This window comes from Protopterus annectens, chromosome 2.part0, assembly GCF_019279795.1.
Source record: "Protopterus annectens isolate FY-2018-M chromosome 2.part0, PAN1.0, whole genome shotgun sequence".
Lineage (NCBI taxonomy): Eukaryota > Metazoa > Chordata > Ceratodontiformes > Protopteridae > Protopterus > Protopterus annectens.
The window spans coordinates 1,144,959,487-1,144,986,741 of record NC_056728.1 but is presented as its reverse complement, the minus strand read 5'-3'; the positions used below and the strand labels follow the sequence as shown (position 1 = coordinate 1,144,986,741).

At 42.8% G+C, this 27,255-nt stretch overlaps 1 protein-coding gene across 2 annotated transcripts in view; it reads left to right on the top strand.

Moving 5' to 3' along the window:
* Positions 1-3,509: 3,509 nt before the first annotated feature.
* The window catches only part of LOC122793380 (calcium uniporter protein, mitochondrial-like), a 1,332,984-nt gene continuing 1,309,238 nt past the window's right edge, over positions 3,510-27,255 (top strand). Inside the window, exon 1 of one of the 2 annotated variants that reach the window (XM_044061335.1) lies at positions 3,510-3,918. In XM_044061335.1, the coding sequence (XP_043917270.1) occupies positions 3,787-3,918 (132 nt within the window). In that variant the 5' untranslated portion in view covers positions 3,510-3,786. The remainder of the gene's footprint in view (positions 3,919-27,255) is intronic. The other variant, XM_044061334.1, reaches the window with a different exon arrangement.

The window sequence follows — 27,255 nt, the reverse complement described above, 5'->3', positions numbered from 1 at the left end:
TAGTAATGAGATGCTTTAAAGTATCCAGTTTTGTTTTTGGTAGAACTTTGTGAAATTTGATCTTGCATTATTTGGTCTTAACTGTTCTATGGCATGATGTATTAAATGGCACATTCTTGTAAAAGAACAGAGGGCCCTGGTTTAAGTACCTTTTTTAGGCATCTTTGCCAGGCCCACACCTGGCTGTAGGACAGGGTAGAACACATCTAAAGTAGTGAATATAAAATGCAAGAAGTATTGTCATGATGTGAGTTGCAAGTGCCTTTGTTACACTGGATGTGTTTATCCTTGGCATGGATTTTGAGATATAATCAAGGGTGCTTTGAGTACTGAATGTCATGAAAGTCACTCTTCCCTTCTGCAACACTGGTTAGGTGGGCAAGTGAGCACCAGAGGATTGAAAGTGTCGTTGAAGCAAAGAAGTGAAGCATGCAGGCCTTTATAGTAAACAAAAGGAGCAGAGATGAGCAAGAGAAGAGGGTGAAAGTCAGGAAACTTCCAGTGATACGGGTAGGTTGTGGCCCTATTGTGTTGTATCTTTGCTAGTGAGGACATTTTCTAATTTTCCTTTCTGTACTATAGCGCCATTTGTTTCATTGTTTAACACCACTGTTTTACAAACCTGCTAGGTACATACTACCCAGATTACAATGAGGACAGGGATGTAGATACAGATTGCACCCCAAAGAAGAGAAGATACACAATTTTTCAGCCAAGTTGGGCAAGTGCCTTTGACTGGCTTTCTATGAGTAAGCGCGGAGTGAAATTTGCCTTCTGCAAGACTTGTAACACGGATTTCACAATCCATCAGGGGGGCTGACATGATCTGCAACAACATGCCAACAGTGAGAAACACAGGCAGAATTGCAAGCATGCAGCTGGAAGATCTATGGTGGATTTCTTTGGACCTCAGAGTTTAGCAAATACAAAGGTGGTTGAGGCAGAGATTGGTTTTATGTCTCTCCTTGCTAAACACAACTTATCATTTGCAGCAGGAGAACACATCCTGAAATTTATGAAGAAGTGTGGAGAGGATCAAGATGTTCTCCGTAAAATGACATGTGGAGCAACGAAGGCAGCATGCATTGCACGGGATGTTCTGAGGCCTCATTACCAGAATGATGCTGCAGCAGCCTGCCAGAAATCACCAGTCTGTGTGTATATAGACCAAAGCACAGACATGGGAGATGACAAACCGTTAGTCATCCTTGTTGGTTACCTTGAAGAAAAGGCAAGCAAAAATGTGACAAGGTTCCTTCATATGCCAGAATGTGTGTCAGGAACTGGACAAGCAATGTTTGATTCTTTGATGTCCACTCTGACAAAATTTAACATTCCAGTTTCCAACATTGTGGGCTTTTCTTCAGACAATGCTACCTCGCTGATTGGAAAACACAATTCTGTGCTGTCTCGTTTAAAGGAGGTGAAGCCCACAATTATAAACATGGGGTATCTCTGCCATTTGTCAGACCTCTGCAGTAAGGCTGCTGTAAAAGCAAGTGCTTCACCAGTTGAAGAACTTATATCAGATGTGTACTGCCATTTCAGTTCCAGTGCACAAAGACAACAAAAACTGCAGGAATTTGCTTTGTTCACAGATACTGACCCCTTCAAGATCATTAGACATGCACCTACTAGATGGCCCTGTCTTGGTAAGGTTATTAACAGAACCCTGGACATATGGCCAGCTCTAAATTTGTATTTTCTGTCTGCAGAGCCAAGGTCTGCTAACATTGACTTAATTTCTAAAAACTTGCAGAGTCATGAAGTGCATTTGATTTTTATGTTACTTAAGTATGCACTGGAACCTTTACTGGAGTTCAACATACAGCTTCAGAACAGAGAAAGTCTGCTACTGACACTTCATGCCATTGTGCATAAACTCCTGCAGAAGTACGCTGGCAGACTCCTTAGACCTGCAGCTGCTGTCAGACTAATCAAACACAGTGATGTGTCACTGTTGATTGACAGTAGCTGTGTTCGACCAAATGGTGAACTGCGTATTGGTTATGAAGTCAAGCAGTACATGAACAGCCATGAGGAGGATATTGCTGGCACAGTCATTGAATTTAACTTTTATAAAAAAGTTGCAGCTTTTTATGCTGCAGAAAATTCTGAAAAAGTTTCCCATGCAGGATCACTTACAGAAAGATGCTGCATTACTTATTAATCCAGCCAAAAAATTGGACATTTCTTCAGGACTTATCAGAGATGTTAGCTTCTGCCTGGGTGTATGTGAAAATAATGTTGAGGCTGAACAATTAATCGAAGAGTTTACCCAATATCAGATCGAGGACACGGGGAATCTGACAGGCCCAGTAGATGGGCCCCACTCATGTGTGTCAAAGTACTGGGCACACCTTCTGAGGGATCTTTGCACTGAAGGGAAACTGCCACTCTTTAAGCAGCTGATGATGAGTCTACTTTGCTTGCCACACTCTAATGCACAAGCTGAAAGAGCATTTAGTATGGTGCGGAAAGTGAAAACTGAACTGCTTCAGACTCTGAGTGTAAAAACTCTGAACTCTTTGTTGGCGGTTAAAATTAATGAAGAACAGGACTGCCGTGATATTAAGCTGCCAAAACGTGTTTTAGAGGCTGCCAAGAAAGCCACAGCAGCATACAATAAGTTTATATCTGACGTATGACAGGATGCTGTTTAATTTAGTCTAAACTTAAGTGTGAATTGCAATATGTCTGTTTAGAAAATGTAGTAAATGTGATTTTTATTTTTGTAAAGTGCTGTTTCATTTACTTATGGTGTGGTTATGGTATTGCAAACTATCAAATAAAGGTTTTTGGATCTGAGAAGTGTGTGTTATTGCATTTTACAGTTTTACTATGCTCCATGGCAATGGCACATTTCGCGCAGTGCGAATAGGGTGTTCCACATTTTGATCATTTGTCACACATTGTTAGGGTCTGTGTTCCACATTGACCTCTTGAGGTTGATACCTATGATAGGGGGGCATCATTTTCAAAGATATGCATTTTTTAAATGCAATGTGGGCTGGGGCCAGTAAAAAGTTTGGGCGCACAAAATGGAATTTTCTGGCTACAACCCTGTAGTAGTGCTAAGTAACTGAGGGCATAGCGTTCAATCGGTTACCTCCAACATCAGGGATATATCCAAAAACACAATTAAGGATACTTTAAGACATTAGTACTACTGATATGGGAAGCTAACAGAATAAAAGGATGAGAATCCCATACATTTCCAGAAGTAAACAAAGTATATAGTAATTAATAATTAAATGCAATCCACTAGCTCTTCTCCCAAACTCAACCGTCTTAGGAGAGAGAAAAGAAAAGCCATGAAGCAAAATCAGACAGCTGAGAGACAAGATTAACAGACTAACAAAACCAATAACCACCACCAGTAATGCAGGGTTCACAACATACCTCGACAAACAACATTTACACACTCAGCGGAACTGGCGTCTTTCCAGAACGCTCCCTTTTAAAGGAGGTCGTTTGATGACGTATACTGGAGGTGTTGAACTGACTAATTGGCTGGTTGCCAACTAACTGATTTCTGTAGTTCGCCTTATGGTGACGGGAGTTGGGACGGCTGTAAAACATCGGGAACAATGACTGTCAAATATTTATTTTTTGAAAAAACTATGAGTCCTTAACCGAAGGTTGTTTTTTGCCATACTATCTTTCTAGTTTAGTTTGTGTGGCGGGAAAGTGTTAAGAATAAGAAGTCCATCAAATACTGTTTTTCCGAACTGGATATTCGTAGTCGCTTGTTCAGGTTCAGGATTACTTGGGGAAACTATAATTATGTGGCTACTTATCGTGGCCCGGCGGATGCATTTGTTGATGGGGCAAACAGGAAGAGAGGAACTGTTACGGGCCAGTAAGGCACCGATTATACAGATGTTGCGCGGACCTCGGAGCCCTCAGCCAGCCCAGGTAAGATCCAATATGAAAATGTGTCAGCACTGCTTTTTAGACGTGCTTCCATAACATGTAGCATATTTGTAAGGAAATAATGTCTCGCTGTTAACATTTACAGAAGAAACTGATTTTGATGCGAAGCATTGAAACCAATGCGTTTCGTTACTAGTTTGGTCCAGTTTACCACTTTCTTTTTAATTAAGATCATGTTGCTGTTAATATATGTAATTGTCAAACTGTTACACTTCCACCAGCTTGGGGCAAAACGTTAAAAATAATAGCAGAACCAGAAATGAGTATTGCTTAAACTGGTAACTTTGGGTGGCAGCTGATGGGCGGGGTCATTATTCCACAGTCCTGGAATGTGTGTTGTTTTGCATGACAAGGCACAGTTTGTTTTGTTTATTCTCCCGAAAGTTATCAAATTCTATATTGTCTTATATTAACTGCAGTAGGCTTTCAAGGTGAGATCCCGTCTGATACATCGGACACAAGGTGGGCGGGACAGAATAACCGGGGATATCAGGATATGTATCTTAGTGGAATGGAAACAGAATGTGGATAGTTAACGTTTGTCTTACGTCTGTGCAGTTTTTAATTGGCATTATGATGCTGCCCCATTTGTTGTGTAGCTGGAGTGTTGTCCTGGCAGGTACACCATACTGTAATAAAATGTTAGTTTTGTTGATATCCAGTCCACGTTCGAGACCATCACGTACAACACTAATGTGATTGATGCCTGTAAGCGGGCTCAAAAACAGTTTGTGTAAGGGGGGTACTATTGATGACACCACCGTACATGCGGAGATGGCAGAGCAGCGTTGTGGTACATTTGTTAAACTTGAGTGTGAAACGTGACTTTGGTAGCAGCATACCTCTCAAGTGCTATGATTTAAGGATAGCGCTGTACTTTTGTCCTTTGAATGGAGCACCGCTAATTCTCCTCCTAGATTTTGTTTTCTTGCTTTATGCATTTAGACCGGTTCAGGAGTATGTGTAATATTAAATTAACCAAAGTTATACAAAGAGCTATTATTATTAACTGTGTGAATTAAACATACGAGGATTTTATATTTTGAAAAGTAAGAAGATTCTCCTCTCTCTGAGTCTGATCCCTTGCTCTGATGCTCGAAAAACTGCTATGTTGTTATTGCTGTGAGGTTAAGGGGATGTTTTTTCTTTCTTTCGCAGCTGCACTAAGTAGGATAAAAAATCCGCTTCCTTGCAGGAGTGACAAGAGAACAGCACCTTGATAAAATTGTTCGTGTTGGGTTGGTAATAAAATCATACTCAACTACTACAAGGAAGAAGCTGAATGTCAGAATTCTTTGCTCTCAGCAGATTTTTATCAACTGTAAATACTAAATTAAGTGTTTTGCAGGTTCAGTTGAACTGGATTATTCTCGGAGAGCTCTGGGTGGAGTGTAGCCAGGATTTTTTGACGTGCACATTAGTTTTGGGAAGTAGTCCCCCTCCTCCTACCCCTGAGTGCGGCCCTTATCCCCGTTCCCTATATTTTGGACAGCCTACGCTTTCACTACTGTTCACTCAGACGTGTGTGTGTTCTTTATTATTTATTAAGCGAATCTTATTGCACGACATAAATCCTTTTAAAAAATATATGTAATATTCCAGGATGTATATTGTGCATGCCCTTGGCACAGAGAAAGCATGACCTTGAATACATGTCTTGAGTATGTAAGGCATAATCTTTAGCATATCATTTACTTGTGTGTATGTATGTATGTATGTGTATATATATATATATATATATATATATATATATATATATATATATATATATATATATATATATATAGACAGAGTGTATATATACATTATATATATATATATATATATATATATATATATTTATATATATAGACAGACTATATATATATATATATATATATAGACAGAGTGTATATATACATTATATATATATATATATATATAGACAGAGTGTATATATACATTATATATATATATATATATATATATATATATATATATATATATATATATAGACAAGAGTGTATATATACATTATATATATATATATATATGTATATATATAGACAGAGTGTATATATACATTATATCTATATCTATATATATATATATATATATATAGACAGAGTGTATATATACATTATATATATATATATATATATATATATATATATATATATATAGATAGATAGAGTGTATGTGTGTATATATATATATGTGTATGTGTGTGTATATATATGTATGTATATATATATATATATATATATATATATCAGAACTATATCAGAACTAGTTCAAAATAATGTGAAGATTACTGATCCTACAGACATTGCCAACATACTGGCTGACAGGTTCAGTGCAAACTTCTCCCCCCCCCCAAAAGGAGAGATATCTATACCAAGCGATTGCAGCCCCCCAAACATCTCCAACGCCCAAGTGAGAACTGCTCTCTCCAAAGCAAAAAACACAGCATCCATGGGACCTGATGGTGTCCCCGGCTGTGTGCTCCACGAACTCAACGAGGAATTAAACCCACAGCTAGGACAGCTGTTTAATCATAGTCTTACCTCTGGATACACTCCAGGAGTGGCGCACTGCAACTGTGGCCCCACTTCACAAAGGCGGTGCCTCCACCGACCCTGGAAATTACCGTCCCATTAGCTTGACAAGCCTTATCTGCAAAGCCATGGAGAGGATCATAATGGACCTCATAAATAAAGACATAGGGAATTTGCAGACTTTGGATCCATCCCAGTTTGGCTTTGTCAAAGGCAGATCATGCCTTCTAAACTTGGTTGACTTTTTCAAACAGTCACCAAAGCCATTGATGAGGAAAGGCAGTCCATACAGCCTACCTCGATCTGGCGAAGGCCTTGATACAATACCCCACTCGGGTATCATTGAAAAACTCATCAGCTTAAATGTTAACCCATACATCACAAGATGGGTTGCAAACTGGCTGAGTGACAGAACCCACAGGGCAGAGTTGCTGGCGCCATGTCAGACTCAAAGCCTGTCACAAGTGGTGTACCACAGGGCTCAGTCCTGGGCCCACTCTTGTTTGGCATCTACTTTTCCAGTACAAGCAAACACAGGAGGGTTATGGCTGACAAAGTTTGCAGATGACTGCAAACTGGGCGCCATAGTAGAAAACACATCTGACACGGATATCCTTCAGAAGGGTCTCACAGAAACGGATAACTGGTGCCAGAGCCATGGCCTAAAGTTAAATGCCAAAAATGCATAGTCATACCCTTCGGGAAAAACAAGGTTACCCCTGGCTACCAAATAGGTGGCAATCCACTGAGCACAGAAGAAGTTATCAGGGACCTGGGGACCCAGGTTGATAGTAGTCTGTCATTCGACACCCATGTAGCTAAAGTAGTTAGGAAGACCTTCTACATTGCCCACCTTATCATGAAGGGATTCTCATCTAGATCAAGGAGGTCATAGTCTCCCTATACTCATCAGACCAATGATTGAGTACAATGCCCCATTCGAATGTATCTGACCCGACACTTGCAGCAGCTGGAGAGGCCACAAAGTTCCTCACCAAAAGGATAAAGGGTCTCAAACATCTGTCCTATGCTGCCCGACTGAAAGAACTCCAGCTCTATTCAGTCGCCACCGCTTGCTCAGAGGTGACCTTTGCCTAACATACAAGGCCATGTCAAACCCAGATTTGATGAATATGCTTCACCTCAAAAAATATAGATCCGTCAGAGCCACAAGGGCGGGAGACTTAAACCTCGACACGGCTATTAATAGGACGTGCTGGAGGGATAGATTCATCACCCAAAGACTCCCTATGCTGTGGAATAAAATCCCGGTATATGTGAGGCAGAGCACCTCGCTGGCCTTGTTCAAGAGAAATCTTGACCAATGGATGGGAGTTCGCAGATATACCCCAGGGATTACCTCAGTGTCACTAAAATAATGGGTATAGTTCCCCATACTAAAGGGGTGGCGTAAGCCACAAAACTATGGGCTAGGCTTGTAAATGCCCTCGGGCAGATAGCCTAGTATGAACCTATGAACCTATATATATATATATATATATATATATATATATATATATATATATATATATACACACACACACACAGAGAGAGGTGTGTGTGTATGTATATTTATTTCTGAGAAGAATTGTTAGGAAGGGGAGATTTTAACTTTTCCCATATTACATCTCCGCTTCCATATTGCTGTGTGTGGAACACTCCCGACACACTCACCAGATTACACACTTGTTTACTGTCCTGCACACAGCTTATGCTGTTGGCTAGGTGGACAGCATGGTACAACAGTTTGAAATAGTTGGATATTGCCTAGTACTTACCTGTGAACCTATCTGCCCGAGGGCATCTATAAGCCTAGCTAGAATGTGTTGGCTTTCGCTGCCCCCTTAGATTAGTTCCCTGTGCCTCGGTCCAGCAGAGCCATTAGTTCCCAGTGCCTCTGTCCAGCAGAGCCACTGCAGTGATCCCCAGGGTAAGGTTTCTGTTTCCCATCCACTCGTCAAGGTTTCTTAGTGAGGGGCTCTGCCTAATGTAGATTGGAATCCTGTTCCAAAGCATGGGGAGTCTCTGGGACAGGAATCTATCCCTCCAGCACGTGCTATTTATCATTGTGGTGAGGTTTAGATCCCTAGAGCATGTGGCTCTTGGGGATTTCTTTTTTTTTTTTTTTTTAGGTGGAGCATGTCCATCAATTCTGGGTTGGACATGGCTTTGTATGTCAGGCAGAGATCACCTCTGAGTAGGCAGTATGCAACAAAGTACAGCTGGAGTTTCTTCAGTCAGGCTGCATAGGCATCTGTTTGAGGCTAGTAATCCTCTTGGTGAGGTACTTCTGTGGTCTTTCCAGCTGTTGCAGGTGTCTTGTAAGGTACATCCCAAATGGGGTGTTGTATTCTATGATGGGTCTGATGAGTAGAGGGGCACAATAACCTCTCTTGTTCTAGATGCAAATCCTTTTGTGATTAGGTGGGCCACATAGAAGGATTTTCTAACCACCCTGGCAATATGATTATCAAAGGAGAGGTTACTATATACTTGGGTCCCCACATCCCTTATTTCATTTTCTGTATTTAGGGACTACCACGTATATAGTAGTTTGCGGGTACTTTGTTTTTTCCAAAGGGGAGGGGGTGACTATGCACTTTTTGGCATTTAGCTTGAGGCCATGATTTTGACACCAGGTGTCCGTCTCAGTGAGACCCTTCTGGAGGATGTCTGTATCAGCTGGAGAGTCAATTATGGCCCCCAGTTTGCAGTCGTCTGCGAACGTGGTCCGCCATAGTCCTCCTTTGCTTGCCTGTACCTCTGAGAAGTATATACCGAGCAGGAGGGGTCCCAGGACTCAGCCCTGGGGGCTGCCACTTGTAACTGGTTTAGAGTCAGACCTAGAGCCTGCAACTCTCACTGTGCGGGTTCTATCCATGCGCCAATTGGCAACCCATCTCGTGACGTAGCCTTTGCGAGGTCTAGGTAGGCTGTGTGGACCCCCTTTCCCTCATTTAAAGCCTTGGTAACTGTCTCAAAGAAGGCCACCAGGTTTAGGAGGCATGATCTGCCCTTAACAAAGCCAAACTGGGTAGGGTTCATAGGTTCATACTAGACTATCTGCCCTAGGACATTTATAAGCCTAGCCAGAATGTGTTTGACTTTCGCCACCCAGTTTAAATTTATTTTGCTATGCCCTATTTCAAGGTTAGTATACTGTGCCTCTGTCTAACAGTGACACAGAAGTGATACCCGGGGTAAACCTAGGATCTCCCATCCACTCATCAAGATTCCTCTTGAATAGAGTCAATGAGGGACTCTGCCTAACCTGGACTGGGATTTTATTCCAGAGTGAAGGGAGCCTCTGGGTTATGAATCTGTCCCTCCAGCATGTCCTATTTATTTCAGTGCTGAGGTTCAAGTCTCTCGAGCATGTAGCTCGATGGGATTTGGATTTTCTGAGGTGTAGCATGTCCATTAATTCCGGGTTGGACATGGCTTTATACGTCAGGCACAGATTGCCTCTGAACAGGCGGTATGCCACTGAGTAGAGCTGGAGTTTCTTTAACCGGGCAGCATATGGCATCTGTTTGAGCCCTTTGATCCTCTTGGTGAGGTACTTTTGGGGTCTTTCCAGTTGCTGCAGGTGTCTGGTAAGGTACATCCCAAAGGGGCATTGTACTCAATTATGGGCCTGATGAGGGATGAGTAAAGAGGCACGATGACCACCCCTGATCTAGATGTGAATCCCTTCATGATTATGTGGGCTATATAAAATGTTTTTCTAACCACTTTGGCCACGTGGTTGTCAAATGAGTGATTGCTATCAACTTGGGTCCCCAGGTCCCTAATTACTTCTTCTGTACTTAATGGATTACCACCTATGTGGTAATTTGTGGGCACTTTGTTTTTGCCAAAGGGGATGACTATACACTTTTTGGCATTTAGCTTGAGGCCATGGCTCTGGCACCAGTTGTCTGTTTCTATGAGGCCCTTTTGGAGGATGCTTGTGTCGGCTGGAGAGTCGATTATGGCGCCCAGTTTGCAGTCATCTGCGAACTTGGTCAGCCACAGTCCTTCCATGTTGGCCTATACCTCCGAGAAATATATACTGAACAAGAGAGGTCCCAGGACTGAGCCTTGTGGGACACCACTTGTAACTGGTTTGGAGTCTGACATGGCTCCAGCAATTCTAACCATGTGGGTTCTGTCCTTGAGCCAGTTTGTAATCTGTGGGTTCAGTGTATTTTTTTTCATTTTGGACTAATTCTGAGCATATCTGGGAATTACCACCCAGGTTCCTAACATAACTAAAGAAAGCCTTGTGTGATTAACCTTAGTGTCCTGTGTAATTTTTCTCTTGAAGCTGGCCTTAGACAATTTTATGAGTGCCCGTAGTTTTTTGCTAATACTGATCAGTGATGCCTTCCCTTTTTGGGATTTTGCTCTGTCATTTAGTAGCTTTCTCCTTCTATTGTATAGTTTGTTTATGGCTGGGGTCCACCAGACAGGACGTCTGCCTTTGGAGGATTGGGTCTTGGTTTTATTTGGGATCGCATGATCCATGCATTCCTGAAGGTGTTCATAGAATGCGTTTATAAAGGATTCTGCGGTCTGGGCCATATTTTCCACAGGCCCGGGGGCTCTGAAGGATTCCACCTCGGTTTTGAGGAGTGTCAAATTTGCTTTAGAGAAGTTTTTCACTGTGGTTTTCTGGGCAGGGGGTGGGGTCGGGATGTGAATATCCAGTGAGATTAGTTTATGGTCTGATCTTACCAGTGAGGGATACACTTCTGGTATGGAGCATAGAGTCCCCATGTTGGTGATGATCAGGTCCAGTATGTTTTCCCCTCTTGTGGGAGTGGTAACAAGTTGTTCCATAGCATTTGAGTTTATAAATTGTAGGAATCTTTGGGCTAGGGTGTTGGAGCTAGAGTAATGCTCCCAGTCTATGTTTGGGTAGTTGAAGTCGCCCAATATAATGGTGTTTGGAGAGACCTTCATATTTTCAAGTGTTCTCAGGAAGGCCGAGTGGGGTTCCTGTGTTTGGGAGGGTGGTCTGTAGCAGGCTATAAACTGGAAGGCAGTTTTAGTTGCACATGGATAGTCTCTGATCATTCGTGCTTTGCCACCAACCTGGAGGTGTGGGTATCTTTGATGAATATCGATACTCCCCCTCCTTTTGTGGTTCGATCCAAGTTTTGGGGCCGAAAAGCATGGTATGAGGTATAACCCGATAGTGCTGGGATGCTTTCGGGAGCCCTGAACCAGGTTTCTGTTACTGCACAGATATCGATGTTCTCCATGCTAAGGAGAGTTTCGAGTGCGTGCATCTTGAGGTTTAGACTTCTGGCATTGAGTAGCATTACTCTTAGTTTCTTATCCCTTGTGATACCTATGGAGGTGGGTTTGTCTTTTGAGCCTTGCCTAAAAAAGGCACTATGGGGGTAGCAAGAGCCTTTGCTAATATCCGAAAGCCCAGGGGTGACAGGTGCAAGCCGTCCCTAGCAAAGCATCGTGGCTTGTTGTGCATATCATCCCAAGCTGACAGGCATTGGATCCCCTTTGAATGACACCAGTACTTAAGCCAGTTTAAATTGATCATCTTGTCTTCATATTGTGGCATCATTCTTGGTGAGGGTAAGATGCTACTCAAGGTCAGGGTCATACCGGCCTGGGCTACATGCTCAGAGAGCTCCTTTATGTCTCTTTTCATGTAGTCCAGGGAGGTACGTCTCAGGTCATTCACACCAGCATGGTCAGGGTCATACCGGCCTGGGCTACATGCTCAGAGAGCTCCTTTATGTCTCTTTTCATGTAGTCCAGGGAGGTACGTCTCAGGTCATTCACACCAGCATGGACAATGACTGAGTCATATTTGTACTTGCCTTGGAGTGACCTGAGTGCTTATGTTATGTGGCGGATCCTACCGCCCGACAGGCTGCTCACCATGACCCTCTCCTTGTTCAGCCTGGTGAGCGGGACGTCAGTGTGCCTGACGATAGTCACCTATTACAAGTGTATCAGGTGTGTTGTTTAGTCTTAAGGGCTGTGACTGTTCGGCACACTGGCTTTGTGAGATGTGTTGCACGTGTTTTGTTTTGGGGTAGCGGTTGCTTGGGTGTCTGCTTTGGAGGTCTCTTCTGCTTAGGCAGATCTTTATTTAGAGCCTCCGAGTATGTTTTTGTGTGATTATGTGTTTGAGGTTCCCAGTGTCTCTGTTAATGAATTCCATTATGATGTGCTGCATAGTCTTGCAGACCAGGCTAGTCAGGTTTATAGGGCATTAGTTCCTGGAGTCTGGTGTGACTCCACCTTTGTGGAGCGGGATAACTATTGCTGTGCGCCACTCTATGGGTACATAGCCTGTAGAGAGGCTGAGTTTGAACAGTGTGTTTAGGTGAGGGGTTAGTTCATTTTGGAGCTTGTGTAAGACACAGCCTGGGACACCGTCTGGTCCTACTGAAGCTGTATTTTTGGCTTCGGATAGGCCTGTTTTAACCTGTGTGTCAGTGATTGCCAGGGCTGTACATTCTTCTGGCATGGTTATGGGCCCTTTAGGGAATGAGAGGGGCGTGAAATTTGCACTAAACCTGTCTGCCAGAATGTTGGCAATATCTGTCGGTTCAGTGTATTTTGTGCCATTCTGCACGAACTCAGGCAGATCTGAGAGTTTCCATTTAGGTTCTTGACCACAAAGCTTTCTTTAGCTATGTTATCTTTGGAGTTCTTGGCAATTTTTCTTTTGAAGCTAGCCTTGGATGATTTTATGAGGGATTGTAGTTTCTTGCTGATACTGATCAGGGATGTCTTTCCTTCATGGGATTTTACTCTTTCTTTTTTTTTTTTTTTTTTTCTGTACTAGTTTCCGCCTGTTGTATAGCTTGTTTATGGCAGGGTCCACCAGACTGGTTTCCTTTTCTTGGAGGAGTGAGTCTTGGTTTTGCTTGGGATAGCACGATCCATGCATTCTTGCAGGTGCTCATAGAGTGCCTTTGTAAGGGATTCGGCAGCTTGGACAGCGTTGTCCTTTAGCATGGGGACTGTGAACCGTTCCACCTCAGTCTTAAGTAACATGAAGTTTGCCTTTGAAAAGTTTTTCACAGTGGTTTTCTTGATTGGGGGTGGGGGAGGAATGTGGATGTCCAGAGTGATTTACTCTATGGTCTGATCTAATCAGCGAGGGTTTGTCCTCCGTTGTAGAACACCGGTCGCCCATGTTGGTGATGACCAGGTACAGTATGTTGTTACCTCTGGTGGGGGTGTTGACCAGTTGATCCAGGGCATTTGAGTTTATGAATTCTAGGAAACGTTGGGCAAGGGAGGTAATACTTTAGTAGTTCTCCCAGTTAATGTTTGGGTAATTGAAATCACCCAATATTAGGGCGTTTGGTAGGACCTTCATATTTTCCAGTGTCACCAGAAATGCGGAATGGGGGTCCTGGGTCATGGTGGGTGATCTGTAACAAGCTACCGTTTGATTTGCAGTTTTGCCCGTTGTTAATTGCACATGAATGATCTTTGAGGCATTGTGCTGTGCCACTAACTTGGAGGTGTGGGTATCCTTGATGAATATGGATACACCCTCACCTTTTGTGTTCCGGTCCGGGATCTGTGCTCTCTGGAGCCTTAAACCAGGTTTCTGTTACTGCACCAATATCTATGTTCTCCATACTGCGGAGTGCCTCGAGTGCATGCAAGTTTAGACTTCTGGTGTTGAGTAGCATTACCCTCGGTTACTTGTGCTATTTACGGTGGTGGGTTTGTCTTTTGAGCTTTGTCTAAAAAAAGGCACTATGGGGGCGGCAAAAGCCTTGGCCAGTATTCGAAAGACTAAGGGTGACAGATGGAAGCCATCTCTTTCGAAGCAATGTGGCTTATCGAGCATGTCATCCCAGGTGGACAGATACTGGATCCCCTTTGACACCAGAAACTTAGCCAATTGTTGAAATTGATCATTTTTTTTTATACTGTGGCATCATTCTTGGTGAGGGCAGGATGCTGCTTAGGGTCAGGGTCATACCGGCCTGGGCTGTGTGATCAGAGAGCTCTTCCATGTCTCTCAGTCCAGGGAAGTACGCCTCAGGTCGTTCACACCAACATGGACAATGACAGAGTTGTATTTGTACTTGTTCTGGAGTGACCTGAGTGCTTGTGTTATGTGGTGGATCCTGGCGCCCGACAGGCAGCTAACTGTAACCTTCTCCTTGTCCAGCCTAGTTAGTGGGATATCAGTGTGCCTGACTATAGAGTCACCTTTTACTAGTGTGTTGGGTATGTTATTTTGCCTTAAGGGCTGTGATTGCGTGGCACACTGATAATGTGAAGTATTTGTTTCATGGTTTGTGATGGGATGTGGAGGTTGCTTGGGTGTCTGCTTTGGAGGTCTCTGTTGCTTTTGCAGATTTTTATTTAGAGCCTCCGAGTATGTTTTTGCGTATTTGTGTGTTATTTGCTGGTGTTGGTTTAGTAGGCATGTGAGACTGGTGGTGTGTTGCAAGTAATTTCCTTCTCCTCTTGATTGTCAGTGCCAGTCTTTGGTTGAGAGAGCTTTGCCTTCAGTTTGGCTGTATACTTGCATCTCTTGCATATATTGATGTTTGTTGGTAGGAGGAGAGGGTTGTCTGTGTACATGAGGCAGTTGTAACATTCCCTCAAAATGTGCAGATTCACCAGTTGGACTGGAGAGTACACCTGAAACTGCCCTTTGTACATGCCTGAATAGGTAAAGTGAGCTGTTTTACTGATTAGCTGGTAGGGACGAATAGAGAGCTTTGTCCTTCTGGATAGTATAGGGGGTCTAGTGCTAGGGTTAATTAGTGCTTGCTATAAGTTTTGAGCAAGTGCTGGGCTGTGAAATGAATGGTTTGAGTGCTTAATTTGAAAGTTTGTCTAGTTCCAAGGGAAAAATTGAAGAGTAGACTTCGTGGAGCCAGGAATAGTTTAACCCTAGCTAACCGGCACTGCCCGGCATGCAAAACCGCGCAAATGCGGTTATTATAGCAGGGAAATGAAAGAGATAGAAATTAGCCCAAAATGGCCAATAAACTACTAACTTGTGGGCTACAGCAAACAAGGCGCACACATTTCAGAAAGAAACTGACCAAATAAGTAGGCACAATAAGCCTTTAACCAGAAATTCCCAGCTCAGAAGGGCAGAATCTAGCCTCTCCTCCCGCAAGAGTGCAGACTACAAACCTTCTTAATGTAAAATACCTGGCCTGAAGCCCAAGTGCTTAAACCAGAACTAATGTGCTTTTAGAATAACAGACACTGAGCCTTCAATCAGCAGTTCCCAACTTAAAAGGATGTAAGCTACCTGTCCTGCCACAACAGTGCAGTCCACAAACCTTCTTAATGTAAAACAACTGGTCTGAAGCCCAAGTGCTTTTAAACCAAAAGGCTTAGAATAACCGTTACAATTTAATCAGGCTACTACCAAGCATTAATAACTGCAGCAGAATAATAGAACTGAATAATTTTAAGGAGAAGCACAAGCAAAATAAGGTAAAGTGGGACGAAACACAATTACAATAAAAGCAGACAAGTGCATTGTTTTATATAACCGTAGAAAATGAGCAAACTTGATTTAAACAAATTACACAGTTAACCAGTAAAAAAACTAAAAACTTGAGCCCTGTTCCAGCAGTCTTCAATCTGACAAGTTCTAACCGCACACTCCTGTCACTAGGGTGCAGGGGAACCTTCTCCAAGAAAGATGGCCTGGATTAGTGCTCAAGTTATACAAACAAAGCTAGATTCAGCAGGCCTGAATCTAGTCTATGCTACAACAAACAAGGTGCACCAATATCAGAAAAACAGTTCAAATGAGGAGGCACAGTAAGCCTTTGACCAGAAATTCCCAGCTCAAAAGGGTAGAATCTAGCCTTTCCTCCCACAAGAGTGCAGACCACAAACCTTAATGTAAAATAACTGGCCTGGAGCCCAAGTGTGTAAACCTGAAATAATACACTTTTAAAATAATAGACACTGAGCCTTCAGTCAGCAATTCCCAACGTAGAAGGATGTAAGCTACCTGTCCTGCCACAACAATGCAGTCCACAAACCTTCTTAATGTAAAACTGGTCTGAAGCCCAAGTACAGTAACCAAAAGACTTAGTAGCCTGATTAAATTGTAACTGTTATTCTATCAAGCAGTAATAAATGCAGCAGAATAAACACAACTGAGTACTTTTAGGAAGAGGCAAAAGCAAAATATGGTAATAAAGTAGGAAGAAACACAAATACCGTAAAAGCAGATAAAGTGCAAATTGTTTTTTTTTTATATATATATAACAATAGACAACAAGCAAACTGATTTGAACAAATTACCCAGTTAACCAGTAAAAAAACTCAGAACTGAGCCCTGTTCCAGCAGTCTTCACTCTGACAAGTTCGGGGCCTTAGTGGCTATGCCAACTCAAATGTTCTCTCTGTATTAGGCAGGATGAGCTAATGAGACTAGACTAGGATAGAGCTGGGATAGGGCTGAACAAATGAGAATGGTAGGAGTGTCTGAAGTCAAAATATGATCTCGCTGTACTAGGTTGAGTGAGCAACTGAGATGGGCCCAGGTGGGGCGGTCAATTCCAAAGCCACCAAGATTAATACCACAACAAGAACAGAGATGGTGGGTGAGGAAAACTAACTGCAGACAGAGAGGGACCTCACAATTTTCAGTAAACAAGTAAGCAGATAAATGCAGTACTATTTTTAACACCATATTCAATGAAACAATAAACAGAAAAAATTAAATTCAGTACTATCTTGTAACACTGCAAGTTTGTACTTATCTCAGCTTGTAATAAAGTTAATGTAGGGTATGCAAAAGCCAACCAAACAGCTCAAGTATGCAACTATTCAGCAGAAATAATTTCAGAAATAAGGGATTAAGACATTTTAAGGCACAGAGAATCCCTCTAGGCTAAGACTTCTGCACCAAATAACAATGAAGTGAGAAGAATAAACTAATTGCAGACAGAGAGAGAGCTCACAATTTTCAGTAAACAAATAAATAAGCAGATAAATGCAGTACTATTTTAACACAATATTCAATGAAACAATAAACAGAAAAAATAAAATTCAGTACTATCTTGTAACACTGCAAGTTTGTGCAAGACTAGTTTGTGAGGAATTGGAAGTGCTAAGTTAAACCGCAATCGGCATCTCAAAACGGATTTGAAAAAGAGAAAAAAATGTGTGTTTTGTGTATTTGATGAACCTAACTACCACTAGGCCCCTTTCAAGCCTAGCTGTGCACCCAAAACCATTTGTGTCCTGAGTATCTTGGGGGTGTGTATATAGAGGGGGGACATATTAGAAGGGAGGCAAGTTGAGATTTGTAGGGTGGGTGTTAGGGTAATACTTTTCTTATTGACAACCTCTGTCCATAAGGGACATGGGGGCCAGACTGGGGGTAACATTTGTGATTTTCCATCCAACTGTCAAGGGCTTGTTTGAATAGGGTCAGGGAATAACTCTGTTTTGCTTGGATGGACAGCCTGTTCCATAGTGTGGGGATCCTTTGGCACATATAGCTGTCTCTCCACCGTGTTCTGTGTATGTCACAAGCGAAGTTCAAATCCCTGGAGCTAGTGTTTGTGGTGCTGTTTATTTTGCACATGTGCAACAGATCCAGCAGAGCTGGATCTGAGGAAGCCTTATGAGTCAGGCAAAGAACCTCTCAGTTGCCTGTAGGAGACCTGAATACAGAGACCAAGCTTTTAGGTGATCAGTGTAGGAGATGGTGTTCGTGCCATGCATTCATATGGTGAGAAACCTTTATGGGCATTCCAACTGTTGCAGGTGTCTGGTTAGATACATGCAGGACCGGCCTTTGGTCATCTGGTGCCTTAGGCAAAAGGGATGCACATCGCCCCTCCCATAGCACCCGGTGCCCCATCCTGGTCTACCTACACCATACAAATTACTGGAAAAGTGCCCCTGCTAGAGTAGGGCCCTAGGCGGTTGCCTAGTTGGCCTATGCCTAAGGCTGGCTATGGGTACTTGTCAAAGGGGGCATTGTACTCGATGATGGGTCTGATAAGGGCTGAGTACAGTGGCACTATAACTTCCTTGGACCTGGAAGACATACCCTTACATATAAATTGGGTACTGTAAAATGGTTTTCTTACTATCTTAGCTACGTGTTGTTGAAGTGACATATTGGGTGTCCACATATGTTCCTATTTCCCTTTCTATGGGGTCGACTTTAACTGTGTCAAAATTGAGGTATGCTTGTTAACTTCTTTGTTGGCTCATGTTTTCCCCGTTTTTGTTGGTGTATCTTGCAACTCCTGCTGTAGAGAGGTTAAAATGTTGGGGGTAAACCTCTACCTTTACAAGGATGATGGTTTAATCCCTGTCCATCATCTTCCTCCAGTCTGTAGTTGTAACAGTGATAATAGCCTAGTACCTACCTATGCACCTATCTGCCCAAAGGCATTTATAAGCCTAGCCAGAATGTGTTGGCTTTTGCCGCCCCCTTAGATTAGTTCCCTGTGCCTCTGTCCAGCAGAGCCATTGAAGTGATCCCTGGGGTAAACTTTGTTTCCCATCCACTCGTCAAGGTTTTTCTTGAAGAGGGTTAATGAGGAGCTCTGCCTGATGTAGATTGGAATCTTGTTCCAGAGCATGGGAAGTCTCTGGGACAGGAATCTATCCCTGTAGCACATCTTATTTATTGTTGTGGTGAGGTTTAGATCCCTGGAAAGTGTGGCTCAAGGGAATATGGTTTTCTTTAGGTGGAGCATGTCCATCAATTCTGGGTTGGACATGGCCTTGTATGTCAGGCAGAGATCACCTCTGAGTAGGCGGTATGCAACCAAGTACAGCTGGAGTTTCTTTAGTCGAGCTGTATAGGGCATCTGCTTGAGACCAGTGATCCTCTTGGTGAGGTACTTCTGTGGTCTTTCCAGTTGTTGCAGGTATCTTGTAAGGTACATCCCAAATTGGGCATTGTACTCTATGATGGGTCTGATGAGTGATGCATAGAGGGGCCCAATGACCGCTTTCGATCTGGATGCAAACAGTTTTGTGATTAGGTGGGCCACATAGAAGGATTTTTTAACCACTTTGGCAATGTGATTATCAAAGGAGCGGTTACTATCTACTTGGGTCCCCAGATCCTTTATTACGTCTTCCGTATTTAGGGGGCTACCACCTATATGGTAGTTTGTGGGTACTTTTTTTTTACCAAAGGGGATGACTATGCACTTTTTGGCATTTAGCTTGAAGCCATGGTTTTGACACCAGGTATCTGTCTCAGTGAGACCCTTTTGGAGGATGTTTGTGTCAGCTGGAGAGTCAGTTATAGCCCCTAGTTTGCAGTCATCTGTGAACTTGGTCAGCCATAGTCCTCCTGTGCTTGCCTGTACCTCTGAGAAGTATATGCCGAACAGGAGGGGTCCTAGGACTGAGCCCTGGGGAGTGCCACTTGTAACCGGTTTAGAGTCAGACCTAGCTTCCGCAGTTCTTACTATGTGGGTTCTTTCCATGAGCCAGTTGGCAACTCATCTCATGTAGGGGTTTATGCTCAGGCTGGTGAGCTTGTCTATATTACCTGAGTGGGGAATGGTGTCGAAGGCCTTTGCGAGGTTTAGGTAAGCTGTGTGGACCACCTTTCCCCTCATCTATAGCCTTGGTAATTGTCTCAAAGAAGTCCACCAGGTTTAGGAGGCATGATCTGCCCTTAACAAAGCTGAATTGGGTAGGATCCAGTGTTTGGATGTTTCCAGTGTCTCTGTTAATGAGATCCATGATGATGCGCTCCATAGCTTTGCATAGCAAGCTAGTCAGGCTTATAGGGCGATGGTTCCCTGGGTCAGTTGTGGCTCCACCTTTGTGGAGTGAATAACTGTTGCTGTGCGCCACTCTGTGGGCATGTAGGCTATGAAGAGGCTGAGTCTAAACAGTGTGTTTAGGTGAGGGGTTAGTTCATCTTTGAGCTCGTGTAGGACGCAGCCTGGGACACTGTTCGGTCCCATTGATGCTGTGTTTCTGGCTTTGGAGAGGGCTGTTTTAACCTGAGTGTCTGTGATTTCAGGGGCACTACATTCTTCTGGTATAGTTATGGGCCCTTTTGGGGTGAGAGGGGGTTCAAATCTGCACTGAACCTGTCTGCCAGGATGTTGGCTATATTGGTCGGTTCAGTGTATTTTGTGCCATTCTGCACTAACTCCAAGCTGATCTGAGAATTGCCACTTAGCCTAGTACCAACCCATGAACCTATCAGCCCTTGGGCCTATACAAGCCTAGCCATAACAATTCCCGGTCTATTTCTTCCCACACTATTTAGTTCCCTCCTGGACCCCTGTCTAGCAGGGCGACTGACGTGATCCCCGGAGTGAATTTCCTTTCTCCCATCCAATCGTCAAGGTTCCTTTTGAAGAGGGCCAAAGAGGCACACTGCTTGACATGTGTGGACAATCTATTCCAGAATCTGGGGAGTCTCTGGGTCAGGAAACTATCCCTCCAGCATGTTTTGTTTATTGTTATGACAAGGTTTAGATCCCTGGAGCGTGTGGCTTTGAGGGATTGGGATTTCTTTAAATGTAGCATGTCACTTCTGACACGAGTAGCATGAAGGTTGGCTTTGGAGAAGTTTTTTATGGAGGTTTCCTTACTGGGGGATGGGGATGGGATGTGGATGTTAAGGGTGATTAGCTTATGGTCAGACCTGACCAACGAGGGGGTGACCATAGGTGTGGAGCATCGATTTCCCATGTTGGTAATGACCAGGTCTAGGATATTGGAGCCCCTGGTTGGTCTATGGATTAGTTGATCCAGGGCGTTGGAATTTATGAATGCCAAGAACCGCTGGGCAAAGGTGTTGGCACATGAGTAGTTTTCCCAGTTAATGGCAGCGTAGTTAAAATCACCCAGTATTAGGGTGTTTGGCTCTACCTTAATATTTTCCAGTATGTTTAGAAAGGTGTAGTGAGAATCTTGGGGTATGGTGGGGGATCTGTAGCAAGCTACAATTTGGTTTGCAGTCTTACCTAGTATTAGTTGCACCTGGAGAATTTCAGACGCATTGTGTTGGGCAGCTAGCTTGGTAGTGTGAATATCCTTGGTGAATATTGACACTCATCTACCTTTAGTGTTTCGGTCCTGGTTTGATGGCCGAAAAGTGTGGTAAGAGTTGTTGCCTGGTATTGCAGGGGTGCTCTCTGCAGCCTTGAACCAGGTTTCAGTTACTGCACAGATATCTATGTTCTCCATTTTTAGGAGTGACTCGAGAGAGTCCATTTTGAGGTTTAGACTTTTAGCATTGAGTAGCATTACCTTCAGATTTTGCATGCTTGTACCTGTTACGGTGGTGGTTTTGTCCTTTGAACTTTGCCTAAAAAAGGCACTATAGTGGTGGCAAGAGCCTTAGCCAGTAACCTGAATCCCAGGGACGACGGGTGCAGACCATCTCACTCCCTCAGATTTATGACCCAGCTAAAGAATGCCTTGTGGTTATCTTTGGAGTCCATGGCAATTTTTCTTTTCGAAGCTAGCCTTGGAGGATTTTATGAGGGAACGTAGTTTCTTGCTGATACTGATCAGGGATGTCTTTCCTTCTTGGGATTTTACTCTCTTCTGTACTAGTTTCCTCCTCCTGTTGTATAGCTTGTTTATGGCAGGGGTCCACCAGACTGGTTTCCTTTTCTTGGAGGAGTGAGTCTTGGTTTTGTTTGGGATAGCACGATCCATGCATTCTTTTAGGTGCCCATAGAGTGCATTAGTAAAGGATTGTGCAGCTTGGACAGCGTTATCCTGTATCATGGGGGCCTTGAAACTTCCCACCTCAGTCTCAAGTAATGTGAAGTTTGCTTTTGAAAAGTTTTTCACAGTGGTTTCTTTGACCGGGGGTGGTGGCAGAATGTGGATATCCAGAGTGATTAGTTTATGGTCAGATCTAACCAGCGAGGGGGTTGACCTAAGGTGTGGAACACTGGTCGTCCATGTTGGTGATGGTCCAATATGTTGCCACATCTGGTGGGGGTGTTGACCAGTTGATCCAGGGCATTTGAGTTTATAAATTCTAGGAAATGTTTGGCAAGGGAGTTTGTACTTGAGTAGGTCTCCCAGTTAATGTTTGGGTAATTGAAATCACCCAATATCAGGGTGTTTGGTAGGACCTTTGTTTCCAGGAATGCGGAGTGGGGGTCCTGGAACATGGTGGGTGATCTGTAGCAAGCTATAATTTGAATAGCAGTTTTGCCCATTGTTAGTTGCACGTGGATGATCTCTGAAGCATCGTGCTGTGCCACTAACCTGGAGGTGTGGGTATCCTTGATGAATATGGATACTCCCCCGCCTTTTGTATTTTGGTCCAGGTTTTGTAGCCGAAATGTATGGTATGAGTTGTAGCCTGGTGATTGTGGGGTGCTCTCTGGAACGTTATCCAGGTTTCTGTTACTGCACATATATCGATTTTCTCCATACTGAGGAGTGCCTCGAGTGCGTGCATTTTGAGGTTTAGACTTATGGCATTGAGTAACATTACCTTCAGTTTTTTGTTACTTGTGCCATTTACGGTGGTGGGTTTGTCTTTTGAGCCTTGCCTTAAAAGGCACTATGGGTGTGGCAAGAGCCTTGGCCAGTATTAGAAAACCTAGGGTGACAGGTGCAAGCAGTCTCTAGCGAAGCAACGTGGCTTGTCGAGCATGTCATCCCAGGTGACAGACACTGGAACCCCTTTGAATGACACCAGAAGCTTAGCCAATTGTTGAAATTGATAATTTTTTTCTCTATACTGTGGTATCATTCTTGGTGAGGGCAGGATGCTACTCAGGGTCAGGGTCATACCGGCCTGGGCTACGTGATCGTAGAGCTCCTCCATGTCTCTCTTCATGTCATCCAGGGAGGTACGGCTCGGGTCATTCACACCAACATGGACAGTGATAGTCATATTTGTGCTTGTTCTGGAGTGACCTGAGTGCTTGTGTTTTGTGGTGAATCCTGGCACCCGACAGGCAGATAACAGTAATCTTCTCCTTGTTCAGCCTAGTGAGTGGGATGTCAGTGTGCCTGACTATAGAGTCACCTATTGCTATTTTGGGTATGTTATTTTGCATTAAGGGCTGTGATTGTATGGCGCACTGGTTTTGTGAAGTATGTGTTTCATGGTTTGTGTTGGGGAGTGGAGGTTGTTTTGATGTCTGCTTTGAAGGTCTCTGTTGCTTTTGCAGATTTTTATTTAGAGCCTCCGAGTATGTTTTCGTGTGTATATGCGTTTTTTTGCCGGTGCTGGTTTCATAGGTCTATGTGAGACTGGTGGTGTGATGCAAGTAATTCCCTTCTCCTCTTGACTGCCTGGTCCAATCTTAGTTTGAGAGAGCTTAGCCTCCAGTTTGGCTGTATAATTGCATCTCGCGCATGTATTAGTGATTGGTGGAAGGAGCAGAGGGTTGTCTGTGTACATGAGGCAATTGTAACATTGCCTCAAAATGCCCAGATTCACCAGTTGAACCGGAGAGTACACCTGAAACTGCCCTTTGGACATGCCTGGATAAGTACAGTGAATTGTTTTACTGATTGGCTGGTAAGGTCGAATAGAGACCCTTGTCCTTCTCTACAGTATGGGGGGGGGGGTCTAGTGCTAAGGTTTATTAGTACTTTGGTATGAGTTTTGAGCAATTGCCGGTATGAAAAGTGAATGCTTTGAGTGCTTAAGTTGAAAGTTTGTCTAGTTCCAAGGGAAAAATTGAAGAGTACACTTTGTGGAGCCGGGAATAGTTATACTCTAGCTAACCGGTGCTGCCCGGCGTGCAAAACCGTGCAAATGCGGGTTTTATAGCATGGAAATGAAAGAGATAGAAATTAGCCCAAAATGTCCAATAAACTACTAATTTCTGGGCTGAAACCACTCCTCCACTGACAGATCGGCTGCTCAAAGCTCCCTCTGTCACAGTGAACAGAGAAACTTCCTTCTATCCAAGTAAGGTATGGGCAAACACAGAAACTTGTAACACAGCCCTGAATTCAGCACTAACCTGAAAACTGGACTATACTAGCTTAGAAAGGCGGGAAAACAAGTGTGTGTGTGTGTGTGTGTGTGTGTATATGTATATATATATATATATATATATATATATATATATATAAATAATATACTTTTTAAATAAAGCAGATACAATAAAAAACACTTTAAATACACAGAAATGGCTATCACACTTGAGTGTGTAGCCTATAACAGTTAAACGGGTAATTTAAAACACAAAAATGACTTTGTTAAAGTGCAGGCAGTAAAATAAGTAGCTGAAACAAGCTTTTTAAATCACAGAAACTCTAGAAAATCAGGGTTTTAGATGGAATTAGCTAAAGGCAGCAAGAAAAATGATACTTTATCACTCCAAAGTGTCTCTTTTTGTCTATCTGCTGCTGTAGAACTCCACAGGGCACCATGCAGGAGCTTACTGAGCTGTACACTGGTGAATGATGATCTAGCCTTGCTTACTGGCAAATATCCAGCCGACTGCAAATAGCCAGAAGTACCTAGTTAAAAAAAAAGGACTCCATTTGATACCTTCTTGAAATGTTAACTGGCCAGTTTTGCATACCATATGGAGTTGCAAGTTACTCATTGACCACGCCCCACCCCGAAATTTGACACTTTATAGACATCATGCTGGTGATGGGCTTGCTTGGGTGTAATATTTTGTAATGCAGTGAGTTTATCAGCCCTGTTAATATTGTATGTAATGGCAGGTCAGCTGCCTCATCCCTCTAGCAGTGTATTAACTGGACAAAACTTAGTACACCAAGCATTTTGGCATATATTGCTGCCTGCCCTGCAGTGCATTCACTGATGAATCCGATGAGGAGGCACTTAGTGCAGACTACTTAACAACAAACTGAGAATTTTTTTAGGGACGGGAAACTGTTGTACTGGCACCTTGTTCCAATTACCCCTTGTGGATGAGTGTACATTTTTTTTAATTGGACTGTCTTTAATTGTTGTGTAGAATATGGAATGTAGAACTTCTGTTAAGAGCTAATCAGATGATAAAAGTACAAGCTTCAGAATTAGTGATTTACTGTTACGGTAATCCTTCCCTGGATATTTGGCTTTTTTTTCATATATTCGACTGGTATCATTTTGAAGTGTATAGTCTTTGTGACCTTGTTTATGACCATAAATCACAGACCCCACCTCATTTCATCCATGATCCCATGACATGAAGAGATCTGTGATTTATGCTGTAGAATATTACAGAAGTCAGTAGTGCGGAGAGGTATGGCACTGGAGGAGAGATCTGTGGGCAGTACTCTTTGCTCAGTGGAAAGATATGTGCCTCACAGCTGCAGAATTCGGGGTTCAGTGCTGATTTCCCCCTCACTGTCTGTGCAGAGTTTTAATGTTTTCCCCACACTGGGTTTTCTTTGCATATTCTGCTTTCTTCCCACTTTTCCTCATCATGGTAATTTAATTGGCTGCTCTGTTCATATATATTACACTTAACCCTGCCTTTGTGGACTAAGTCATGGCTGAAGTGGATCTGGGGGTCAGTAAATTTACTCAGTCAACAAATTGATAAATTAAATTAAAATGACAGTGCAGGTAATGGAATGGTTCTGTACATGTGCTTCAGTAATCTTCATAGTGTCTGCTACCCTTAGGATATGTTTCTTTCTGATATTTCCCTTATTGTATGTCTGTCTATTTCAATACCAAAGATTCAACCCACAGATTAAAAACTAAATAAGGGAGTCCCCAAATGTAAACGCTGTACACCTTTATGCAATACAGAGCTTTAAAGATGAGCTGTAAAACTAAACTTTAATTTCTGTACTACACGGTTGCTGCTAAGTAAAGCACCGTTTATAGTTGACATGATTCTATACAGAGGTAATTTTAAGTAGCTGTACTTGTTTTAGGTAGATGGAGAGATGGCTACATCACACACCATGTAGAACTTGGTTTTAAGACAGAAGACCGGAAAAGATGCAGCAGCATTGTATCTTTATGCAACTGCTTCATCACCTCATTACAGATAGCACAAGGATATGTAACAGCAAGCACATGCAGACTTCCTATATCTGAAAAGCTGCAACATTCAGCTGATTTTGAGATTAGACAGTTGCAGCTTGCATAGTGTGGTTTTGTGGGTTTGCAACTGTCGTGTACTTCAGTCAGAATGTAGTGTGCTTAACTCGCAAACTAATCTGTGGGTTGAATCCTTGGCATTGACATAGTGTTACAGATATGCAGAAGGGCAAGCTTCTGTAAGGTGTTACGATAGGTAGTAATGCATGCAAGTATATATAATTTGGTACATGGCCAAGGAGAGCATTGTCATAAACTTTCCAAGGGTAAAGTTTGAAGAGTGTGAATTTCTGAATTATGCATAGTTCTTCTTTGTGTAGAATCCTGTGTGCGTTTTCATATTTTTATTACTTCCGTTTTACAGTTCTGTTATGCTTTTTCCAAGCTGTTTTGTCCTTGAAGCTTTCATTGTAGGAAGGAAGCCAGTCAACTTTTTTAGTATCGTTTCATGCGAATTCCTAATTCACTGTATGTTGAATTGTTGGTAAATATATCTCATAATATTTTGCTTTAATGCTTGTAACTTATATTTGGTTTCTAAAGTGGGTCAGTCTTGTGTGAATCTTGAGAGAGAAGAGACTTGCAAAGGCAATCAGGAGCATTTGGTTTGGGTGAAGAAGTGCTTTTTCAATTGCATTCTGAATTTGGAATAAATAATGACAGTAATTAAAGTTACTTTATAAGTTTAGAAAATACATGCTAATTCACATTCTTTTATTCTGTCAACTACTCAAGCTAACAGTGGTAATGTTTTTTTTTTTAAAAAGTGTCCATAATTGTTTATGGCTTTGTGATTCTGGA